Source organism: Antennarius striatus, chromosome 7, assembly GCF_040054535.1.
Source record: "Antennarius striatus isolate MH-2024 chromosome 7, ASM4005453v1, whole genome shotgun sequence".
Classification (NCBI taxonomy): domain Eukaryota; kingdom Metazoa; phylum Chordata; class Actinopteri; order Lophiiformes; family Antennariidae; genus Antennarius; species Antennarius striatus.
In genome coordinates this window covers 230,502-242,661 of record NC_090782.1, presented here as the reverse complement: position 1 = coordinate 242,661, position 12,160 = coordinate 230,502, and the positions used below count along the sequence as shown (strand labels likewise).

At 41.7% G+C, this 12,160-nt stretch overlaps 1 protein-coding gene across 4 annotated transcripts in view; it reads right to left on the bottom strand.

The window, feature by feature from the left end:
- LOC137598592 (epidermal growth factor receptor substrate 15-like 1) overlaps positions 1-12,160 on the bottom strand; it is a 78,661-nt gene that overhangs the window by 27,220 nt on the left and 39,281 nt on the right. For all 4 annotated transcript variants that reach the window (XM_068318914.1, XM_068318916.1, XM_068318915.1 and 1 more), the window contains exons 13-16: positions 10,967-11,052; positions 8,402-8,474; positions 5,005-5,166; positions 4,608-4,805 (exon numbers count right to left, since the gene is read on the bottom strand). In XM_068318914.1, coding sequence (XP_068175015.1) covers positions 4,608-4,805; positions 5,005-5,166; positions 8,402-8,474; positions 10,967-11,052 — 519 coding nt within the window. The remainder of the gene's footprint in view (positions 1-4,607; positions 4,806-5,004; positions 5,167-8,401; positions 8,475-10,966; positions 11,053-12,160) is intronic.

Genomic DNA, 12,160 nt, shown 5'->3' with positions numbered 1-12,160 from the left:
CTGGCGTCATGCCTAGAGTGTCCCCTACCTGAAACCCTCCGCTGGGATAGGCTCGTGACAGCGGATGAAGTGTGAATCAATGAATGAATCAATTCATTCTTCTGAAAACAAGTGCAACTATTAGAAAGTGCCAAGAGAAAAATGTAAGATCAAGCAGAACATAAAAACAAAAATATACACAATTTTGCTCTAACTGGCAAGTAAAGTTTTATTTCAGAAAAACAAAGTTATAAAAGTACAAAAAAAATAAAATTAGTTTTCAAGCAGGATTCAATTAGCCATCACAGTCCAGTGCTGATTGGGAAGTGTACAGGCCTCTCTGTGGTGGATTATAGCAGCTAGACATCTACCTTCTCTATCAATATACCAAACCGCTTTTCTAAAAGCTCACTTTTGTTCCAGAGGTCTTAGCCAACTATACACCACAGCAAACCTTCCCTTTAACTGTAGGATTACTGAGAAAGCTATCATCAACCAGTTGAATTCATCCAACAGTCTGCTTGAGGTTTTCCCATCAGTTAGAGGGTAGTATAACATAGAAACAGCACATGGGAAAGTCACAGATGACCAGAGTGCATCAGACAGAGAAATACTACGGTACTGGGTAGATCTCAGTACCACATTCAACATCACTGACCATCATGTCTTTAAAGGAACTGTATTGAAGTGGCTTAAGTCCTGTTCTTATCATTCTGTTCATCTTAAGACTGTATGCTTCCTTCAGGCAACACTGATGATACCCCAATACATTTATCAATCACATCAGAAGAAATCACTCATTTAAACTTCAGATATGTTTCAAGACAAAAAATACCTGTACATTTCTGACGTTAAAGTTGAAAAGTTCTTATAATGGGACCCAGACAACTCTGAAAACTCTGAAACTCGTCATTTAATGTCTGTGTACAACACCAGTCCTCCAGGTCAAGGTAAATCAAGAACAGCAAAAAAAGAATCAACTAGACTGTCTTAGTCACCCCTTGTTGCAGTAACAGGTAACCAGGTGAGAACGGAACCAAGTCTAGTGGGTGATCAGGGTTTCAGACGGGCGTTTGGTCACCACTGGAAAAAGCTTTACAGAGACTAACCATTTAGAGATTCTCAGAGCACCCTCTGCTATATAGGTGCAAGATAAGGATATGTGGTATCATCCCATTCACTGCACCGCCACCAACAGCCAGAGCTGTCTGGTCAGCTACCTGCACCTGAGCTGATGAAGGGGATGCAGAAAGCAACCCCCGGGGCACCTGTGCTTCCTCATCTACCCCCGGGTTATCCAAAGGGTCAACATGTTAGTTATGCCTGTAAGGTAAAACACCAGTCCATGCAAACAGTGACCCACAAGCTGACATGAACAATGACTCAGACCTGAAGATAGCCCAGAACCCCCCAGAGGGCGGACCATCCATGACTGGTGGTGTCTCGGGAAGCATCACAGCTGGGTTTCAGTCTTTCCAAACTGTTTCTGTGTGACAACCCTTTCAGGTTTTACAAGGGGGGAGGTGAATGGTTGAGATGCTGCGGCTGATCAACACCAGTATCCTCTAACTGGTGAGGGGACGTGTTGTGGAGACGGTGTTCTTGGACCTCAAAAAGGCCTTGGACACTGTCCATCATGGAGTCTTATTGTCTAAGTTAAAACACTTTAAAATGTCAGCAGAAGCTCTACGGTGGTTTAAGTCATATCTGGGGGGGACACAGCAGTGTGTCAGGGTCAATGGGGGGAAATCAACGCTGCTCCCTAACAACATGGGAGTGCCCCAGGGGTCGCTACTTGGACCGCTGCTGTTTACTATGTACATAAAGGACCTTCTGAATACCTGTCCAGGCGTTAGCTGCCAGATGTGTGCTGATGACACTGTCGTCTATGCATCTGCTAAAACAGCCAGCATGGCAGCTGCGCAGCCGACACAGGAATTAGACAACATCTCAGACTGGCTGGAGTCGTCACAACTAACTTTAAATGTACAGAAAACAGTCTCAATGTGCATCTCCATCCGCAGCAGGCCTGCTGCTCATACCTTTGAGGTTCGTATCAAAAATAAAACTCTTGCAGAAAAGAGTGAAGTAAAATATTTAGGTGTAATCTTGGATAAAAACCTAAAATTTGAAAAAAACTGGTAAAACTAATATGCAAGAAGGTTAAACCAAATCTGAATTGTTTCTGTCATATTAGAAGGGACCTATCAGCCAAAACTGCACTACTGTACATGCATGCCATGATTTTCTCACACCTATCACACAGTATTACAACATGGTCACCATCCTCTCAAACTGTAAAAATCATGGATCAAAAACCGATGAGATGGCACCTTTGTGGTGTCCTAAAAAAACACGACCTTCTCATGTTTGAAAACTTTATTCTTCTCTACTATCAAACTGGTTAAGTTTTTACATGGTCATGTTTCACCCCTGTTCTCTGGACTGATTCATAGACTCCTGAGCTCTGGTAGAGCAACCACACGAGCCTCAGTAAGGGGCAACTGTTTTGTCCCAGGTGTAACAACTCATTCAGACAGTCTGCCCTCTCAGTAAAGGGAGCAAACCTGTGGAACTCTCTGCCCACGGTTCTAAAACCATAGACAGATGGTGGTGTGTTCTACTGAGGGCTCAGATCTAATCAACTGTGCTCACATGTATAGCCTCTGACTGGTTACTAAATGATGTTTACTTTAGTACTGGAGGTTATATAACGTACTGAAACGCTGCTCTAAATATTAACAGATTGTATTTTATCTTTAGTCCTTGTGATACTGTTTTTCTATTTGTATTCTCTTGTTTTTTAGAAAAATCTCCCATGGATAAGTGGTGAAAATTAGCACTCGTGCTAACACACTGCCACACATAACATTTGTGGTACGGGCCCACATTCTCGCATTAAATGTGCCCATGTGGTCACTAATAATCGTCCACGACCGTGTGTCCCACCTACAGGCCACGACGGTTATGACTAAACTCTAACACTCTTAATGGCGGAGTTAAAGGGTGCCCATAGCAACAGCAGACCCCCCCCCCCGCAGTACAGGCAGGGCTCAACCAAATAATTGCGGACCTGAGTGGCTCATAAAAGCACCGAACAAATCCTCCTTCAGGTCAGACCTCCGGGTTATACAGACCTCCAACATCTTCACATTCAGAAGTTATTTTAAATGAGCCCAATCTGATGTGAGCCCTGCTGGTGTTTTGGCCTGTCAGCTCACAGCTGAGCTTTTCTTTGAGGTACATTGATAAAGTTTCAGCTTCAAGATCTGGTGTGAACACAATCACCATCTAAGACTTGACAGCATTGATGTTATCCACAGGTCCAATCCCAACAATGCCACTGCTGGATTTGTTTTTTAGCCCGGGGGCTCCCGTCCTCCATCCTGACTGTGTAGCAACACTCCATGGAGCACCATGTTGTCCGTTTTCACAAAGTGACTCCACTTAGGAAACATGACATAGATTTTATCCTACTGGAATCTCCACGTCCAGGGCGTTCCCAGCTGCACGCCTCTCTCCGGCATCAGAACCCGAGGGTCCCACTTGAGAAGCGTCCGGCACCGCAATGTACCGTGCACGCCCATCCTGCATGCAACACCTGCACATCCGACCCCAGGTGCATCCAAAACATCGACCTGATTCTCTGGCTTCACAGAACGTCCCAATGCAGACAGGCGATGATTTAACTTCACAGTAAGACAACTGAGACTGTCACCAACAGCGGCCTGTAGCTGCACCACGTGCTGCGTAGCACACACCCCAGCAAACAGCTGCTGCATTTTCTCAAGTGGGCTGGACACATTCATGTTCTGAAACGTCACAGGCGGCAGCTCATCCAGGTGAGACATTAATCTGGAAATGTTTTTCCCACATTCATTCATTACTCTAAGACAACCCTTGAGGCTGTTGGCGTCTTTCTGTGGCCCTTTATGGGAGACAAACAGCTGAGATGTGAAACAAAGTTCAATCCCCTCAGTACCAAAATTGTTAGTGGCCAAAACAACGATCTCATCTTGACTCCCTCACAATTTTAGCCCAATGAATCCTGACATTGTCATCTTGGAACATGCCCGTGCCTTTGGAGAAGAAATAATCCATTGATGGAATAACCTGGTCATTCAGCATGTTCAGGTAATCATCTGATCTCATTCTTTGAACACACACTGGTGCTGAACCCAGACCTGACCTGAACAGGCATATTCTAAGATGACAATGTCACGATTGCTAAGAATACTTTTACATACCTAGGAGGCAATGTTATGAGCGTTTATAAGACTAATTTTGCCAAAGTTATGGAACTAAGTAGGACCTCTCAAAACACGTCTGTAATTTGACCTATAAACTCCATTAAAATAACCTTTCTACCAGAGTGTGTATCTGTTCCAATGCATACCTGCCTTTCTTAAGACAAGATCTTCACCAAACCCCAAAATGGGCAGACAACATGTTTCAGCAGCAAGACAGATATAGAGCATGTCCAGAGCGGTACTCGTGAGTTAATGATGATTTATAGAGCAATAACAATAGTCTCTTTGTACTTGTTAATGCCAGGACCCGAATTGTACAGTATAGCAAAATGGTGGCCCCTGTTGTTTGACACACACATGCACATGCAAGCTTCCTACCTGGTTGATCTCATCTTGTGTGGTCTTCAGAGACTTGACGATGGTCTCCAGTTGGATCTTGCCAGCTGCCAGGCTCTGCTCCAGCTGGTTCTCTTCGTGCTGCAACCGTCCAAAGTCAGCTTTTGCCCAGCTGAGTTCTTCCTCTTGGCTCTGCAAGTCTGATTCCTGGGAGTGAATGTGACTCTGAAGGGTGGAGATCTGAAAGCAGAAAAAACAGATTAGTCTCCACTATTCTGTTAGTTATTGAAAACACCACAATTACATATCAAACCATTTATTATTATCTTACAATGATTTTATAATCATTTATGACTGCATTACCACTAATACATCACAGAGACAGGAATATCGGCATTGCTTCCAGAAGCTCTCTACTCCACCAACGTCCTTTCCTCACCATTTGAGACTCTTCCTGACACTTCATCTGCACTTCATTCAGCATGTCCTCCAGCTTGTGTTTTTGTTGGTCCATCTCTTCCAAGCGTTCCTGCGCATCTTGTTTCTGAGCCTCCAGCTCCTGCAGGCTGGCTGTCTCCCTGTCCAGGTCATTCTGCATTTCCTATGGTGTAAAACATCAAGTTAGGTCTCCAACAGATTCTACATTTCCAATACTATTAATGTATCACCCAAATTACATTTTTCTATTCTTATTGTTTCTATGGTAAATATTATTATTACTGTATAGCAGTAACAGTTTGACAGAGGACATGATGGTGAATTCACAGCAGAGCTTCATCATGTCAACAAGCTATAGTCAAATCAAATAAAACAGATCCACCATGTCTGCCTTCCTGGCAGAAACATCCAGACAGACACGTCTTAACACCGATTCAGAAGGTCTGGGGCAGGCTTCACATCACTGACTTGTAGATAAGACCATTTGCAACTCTGATGGTGATTGGGTTTGATTTTATTCTTGGATGATAATTACATTGCATTTGGAAATTCAAGGAAAAAAACAGAATTGAATTCAAAATGGTGAAATACATGTTATAATAAACATAAATAACAGGGTACCAAAAACTTTTTAATATGTCTTTAATATGTCTACAAATCAAAAGCTTACATAAATCATCATCTGGGGACTGCTTCTTCTAAATTACCAAGGGGTTTCTGTAAGTACCATTTAAACAGAACCAGTCCTGAGTAAAATACAAACGCTGTCATGACTTCTAATCCTGGAACTTTGATCTGTGAACCTTAAAAAGACATGGAGCAGAAAGAGGGCCTAGAAATAATCCTTTTTAACAAATAGGTTCCTTTCTCTTCTGGGCCCAGGGGCCTTGAACAAAATCTGCAAATATTCTGTTTAAAAAGAAATCAGAATGAAAAATGGAACACCGTCTTTAAAAAAATAAGAGGTGTCAGGTGGAATTTAAAGTGTGTGGATCGTTGAACGGATGAACAAAATGGAGCAGCGGCTCGACTCGGCATGAAGAAAATGATCTTAAAGCATGTTTTGATCAGAATTAGCTGGATATTATTAACCGGCCCATAAAACTGGATCTCATTGGAGGCAATGGATGAAACATAAAACATGTGTTCTCACCATTCATGTGCACACAATGTCAGGAAGGGTCAACTTCATACAAAATGTTCATTCAAATTCAAAAAACTTTATTTGTCCCCAAGGACCAATTGAAAGCACATAAAGGATTGGTGTAAAAGTGCAAACATACAGTGTAAACATAAACAGTGTAAACATAAACAGTGTAAACATAAACAGTGTAAACATAAACAATAATTGAATAATAACATAAATACACTGTTTATGTTAAACAATAACTAAACACCTAGTTAGTTCAAAACCCAGTGGGTTAGTTAAAAATATGTTTAGTTAGTTCAAAACCTAGTTACTTATATAAAAAAAGTAGTTAATTTAAAAGCTAGTTAGTTTAAAACCTAGTTAGTTTGTTCAAATCCTAGTGGGTTAGTTTAAAATAACTTAGTTAATTCAAAAACTAGCTAGTTCAAAACCTAGTTAGTTCAAAACCTAGTTAGTTTAGAGCCTAGTTTGCTTAAAACCTAGTGGGTTAGTTAGTTTAAAAAAGTATAGTTTAAAAACCGTGTTAGTTTTAAAATCTAGTTAGTTTAAATAATAGGTATTTAGTTTTAAAACCTAATTAGTTTGAAACCTAATTAGTTCAAAACCTAGTTATTTTAAAACGTAGTTAGTTTGAAACCTAGTTACAAAAGCTAGTTAGTTTAGAATCTAATTTGTTCAAAACCTAATGGGTTAGTTAATTAGTTCAAAGGAAAATAAAGCTGGAAAACCGTTCAGATGGTGATCACATGAAGGATTCATTCATTAAAATATCAGAGCACCTATTTTCAGACTTTGAAAACAGACCAGAGATGATAACAGAAATGAAAGACATGCTTGTTCTCAGACAGTGAAGGAAAGACAGGCAGCGTCCCCAGTCAGCACACCGAGGACGTCCATCCACCTCCAGCATACCCAGTTAAAGGTGGTGACTGGAGTGATGTGGTCCGTACTGAACAGACAGGATGTTGTGCAGGTGCGTAAACTCCAAAGAGAAAATAGACATTTCATCATGAATCTCATTATGTATTCGTAGCCGACTCATTCATTTTGATTGTAGGCTAATGCAGCTAATACACACTTACAACCTGTGTTGCTTTCTAGTTTTTTGTGTCTCCAGACAGATTTGAGTGTTTTTGGTCCAATATGGCTCTTTGAACATTTTGGGTTGCCGAGCCCTGTTATAGTGAGATGGGGATCATTGATCATTCTTTAGCGTCTTTGTGTCATTTACTTTGCAGCACACGCATCACTATGTCCACTGCCGTCACTGTCTTACAGGCAGTTGAGTACTAGCAGAAATATCCAGCCTGTACTGGTAGTCCTCAACCCAGAAACAACTGGTTCCAAGAGACTGTTCGTAAACTGAATTGGTCGAAAGTTTTTTGGGGCAGCAGCAGCTCAGTCCACTATGTCTGAATGTGAGCGGACAGTGGGAGGTGTCAGCTCACCTCCAGAGCACTGCCGAGGCGCCCTTGAGCAAGGAGCAGCGGCTCTACTCCGAGCTCCTCCCTGGTGACAGAGCTCCTCACCCTATCTCTAAGGGTGAGCCCCCCCACTCTACGGAGGAAACTCATTTCAGCCGCTTGTATCCGGGATCTCGTCCTTTGGGTCACAACCATAGTCGGTACCTCTCAACCTCCCTCACAAGCTCTGACTCCTTTCCCCCCAGTGAGGTGACATTCCATGTCCCTAGAACTAGACTCTTAGTCTGGGGATTGGGTCGTCCAGCCCCACTCTAAATACTAAAGTTCTATTCCTTCAGACTGACCAGAAACAACATAGAACAACAACAATAATAAAGTATTCTAGTACCATCATGTAACTGTAACATCTCTACCTCTGCTGAATGAATTCTTTTCCTGGGGGGTGTAGAGGCTAAGCCCAACTTTATTCCACTGAGGTGTTCCACCACACTGACCTGAATGACGCGCTGATGTCACTTCCTGCTCATCAAAATTCAGACACGCCCCTTTATGTTTGATGACTGTTTTATTTCATTATGTTTCAAAGTTAATCAATAGTTACCATCAACGAGGAAAACATTCAGACTTCAGCGTTATCATGCCACCTGCTGGCAAGTGGAAGTACTGTACATGCTGAGTGACATTAGCATTCATTCACATTAAGCTTTACTTGTGTGGCTAGCAGAGGATGACATGGACACGGGAACTTGCAAGTCCAGAATGGAAGTGGGTATGAGGGACTGGTTAGTGTTGATGTCTCAGTGTAATGTAGCTGTAGGGCGTACCTGAACCTCTGAACTCCTGTGTCTGATGGCCTCTTCTGTGTCCCTGATGTCTTGTTCAATAGTGTACTTCTCCCTGACAAAAATAATGAAAAGATAAACTTTTAAACAGTTTTTATTGAAATTCAATGATTTTAGTTTTAATATTATGACTTAAAATCATTTTAGAAATTCAGTACTATTGCAAAGGAATTTTCATCATTCGTCACTTTTCATCAACTTGATTTAAGACAAACTGTGGAAGCCACAACTTTGCACAGCTAAGCTTTGGAATACACTTTGGTACAGAATGCAGACGAGGGATCTTGCGCCTGAAACTGCTTTAGAGGTGATTTCACAAGGAATGGACCGAGGCTGGAGTCTCAGCATCAACACAGACGTGTCCAGGAAAAGTACAACAATTGTCATATTCCTAGAGTCAAACCAGAAGCAAAATTGGAACCTGGGCTAAGGAGAAGAAGTAGACCATTGGTCAGTGGCATAAAGTCTTCTTTTGAAATAAATTGTACGTTTCTGTTGGATACTAAGGTCACAGAGCAGAGAATCCATTCACATCAAGTCACGTGTTAAGTGTCCCCAGTCAGTGATGGTATAAGGTCCATGTCATCTGTTGGTGTTTGTCCACTGCCTCTACCCAAGGCCACACAGCCCTTTACCAGGAGGTTTAGGAGCACTTCATGCTTCTGCTGGAAAGTTGGACAGAGACACTGATTTCCTTTTCTAGCAGGACTTAACATCTAGTCTCTCTTCTTCTTCTTTTCCTACTTAACGTCTAGTCATGAAGGCACGATAACTCGGGGCTGGCTTCCTGAGAATGGCATTCATGGTATTGTACTTTCTTGACCGACCAACTCCCTTCCATAGAATCAGTGGGATGTCAAATAGGTTCTGCTGCTCCTGCGACTTATACGCAGGTGCGACTTACATATTAAAATCTATACAATCATTTTACGTTTATTTTCTCACAAGGCCTGTGTCTGATACTGAGATTTTTATTGTACAAGTAAACAATTTCCCAAATGGGTAACAACGTGCTGCCAGGAGAGGCCTGTCAACGGTGCAGATCTTATTATCAACATGGGCGAGATCCTGCCACGTCTGAAATTCCCATGGGCTGAAGTGTCACTGAGGAGGAGCAAAAAAGTGTGAATTTAGTGACGACGGGTCATGAGAAATCACACTTTACAGTGACGCTGGCATCGCCCACATGAGTCAGTGGACAGATCAACAAATCATGGACTTCCTAGAAAACCAAAACCATCCGGTCTGGATTCAGAAGAGTTGGAAGGAGAAGCAGCAGCACACCGTCTACCTGGGGAGTTAGCTGAGATGTTCAGAGATGACAGAGGATGGATTCAGTGATCTGCAGTGAGATGTTGTTTACGTTATATTTACCTGACTAGCCGGTAATATATTGTGTTAACACACCAGACACCTATTCAGCCTGTTGTTCTCTAGTCTATGGTTATTACTATAACTTACCTTTCAAAATAAAATGTCTGTTCTTGCTCTCTAATTTTATAATTTCCCCCCAAAAACGTGACATATTTTTCTTCTTCGTTTTGCATTTTTTAGCTGGTGTGATTTATACTCCGGACCATCGTACAGAAAAGATAGTATTGTCCCCTGATACAAGGGGGGGCACCCTTATTGTTAATTTTACAAATATGGTTAATGGTAGTACTGAGTTTCAATATGTTGTAACAAATCCCAACCCCCCCCAACACACACACACACACACACACATACACACGGGTAAACACGTGTTGGGGTCCTTTGCCTTACTCAACTTAAAAAGAAAACCTTAAACAAACTTAAAAATGTGCATTAGTTGAATTGATTTACATTTCAGATACTGACAAACTGTGTGTAAATGGACATGACGTGACACAAAGCCTGATGGGAGAGGCCACTCCTGCACAGCCTCACAATTCATTTAATGACTGAGTCCATTCAAACATCCAAATTAGATACTGATTTCTTAACAATGTTTGAATTTATATTTTATTAATACTAACAAGTGTGAAGTGAATCCAGTACAGTCACTGTGTTTCGCTGCTGCAGCATCAACCTTTTAGCACACTAGCAGAGCAAACAAGAGAAATGAGACAGCTCTGAATTCACACCTTCATCAGGTTAATTCACGTAATAAACCACCAATGACAAAGCAGTACCAGTGTCACGTGACAGACTGCTCTCTCAAGGGTCATTTTCCACCCTCCCTCTTCCTCCTGTCAGTCTTAGACACACACGCGCGCGCGCACACACACACACACACACACACACACACACACACACACACACACACACACACACACACACACACACACACACACACACACACACACACACACACACACACACACACACACACACACACAGCTACCTTCTGGTGGTTCTGCTGCATTTCCTGCAGATTGATTGTATCTAGTGTTTATAGGATAGTTCATATATTAAATCAATGAATATTTATTGGTTGAAGTACGTTAATTCCTAATTAGTTGCCCATTAAAAAACAACAGAATTAAAACTTTCAGTGCTGTCATGTCGTTTATTAACTGATATTACCTTTGCAACTGTGCAGTCTCCTGGCTGATGTCATCCAGCTCTTTAATGCCGGTGAACTCCCCTGAACCCACTGAGCTACAGCTGTCCTGTAGGGGGGAGGGAGGGAGGGAGAGATTTTTGATTTGATTTTTAACATCACGTTTATTCATAAAAGTCAAATTACAAAATAATCACGTTGACACAAAATCCAAGAGATTCACGTAGAGGAGATTTTCAATAGTACTGTGTGTTTTCTGAACAAAGATGAGAACTACATTTTTAAAATCACATTTATTCACAAAAGCCAAATTACAAGACAGTCATGTTGACCCAAAAACCAAGAGATTCATGAGAAAAGGAATTCTTATCTCAAAAACAAACAATGGCAGGATTTTCAACAGTACTGTGTGTGTTTCCTGAACAGAGAAAACATTTAACTTTATAACATTTATCAATCTTAAAACAGAGGCTCTGTTAGAGAGATTGTGATTTTTGAAAAAACTGTATTAGTTGCTTTCTTTCCTTTTTTTACCTGTAAAAAGGACTAATGAGTGGTATGACTTTAAATAAAATAACTTATATTAAACAATCATATAATCACAACTGCATACAATAGTTTTTCATTCGCTATAGAACAGAGAACTATCTGGACCCCCCAGACCTGCTGGGAGGAGTCCAGATCAGCAGCTGCTTTGTAAACACACAAATCCACCATCATTCTGAACCTGATCGTCTTTTTACACAGCATCACCTCCACCTTCCTCCTCCTGCTACACCGCCACGCTGGCCCGTCCTAAAACAAAGTTTAAAACCTGGCCTTTCTGTTTGTGTTGGATAGAACAGGGATTCCCAAAGTGTGGCGTGCGCACCCCCTTGTGGTGCACGAGCTGCCGCTAGGGGGTGCGCGAGTTTAATGGCAGCTGAGCACCTTGAAATACATAAATAATTAAATAAATAATGTAAACACTTTTTAATGGAGGATTAACAGTGTGCAAAGTCTAAGAGTTCTAGATGATTATGAAGAAAACCAAAAATTATTACTAAAACTTCCTGATTGGGCAACAACACGCTGGAACAGGCTTGTCACCAAAGCACTAGATGAAGGGCAGCCGTATCCAGGGTTCAAGGATTTTTCAGACTTCATAGCAGAAGAGGCGCGCATTGCATGTAATCCTGTCTCCTCGCTTTATGCATTAAAACACACAGATGAAAAAC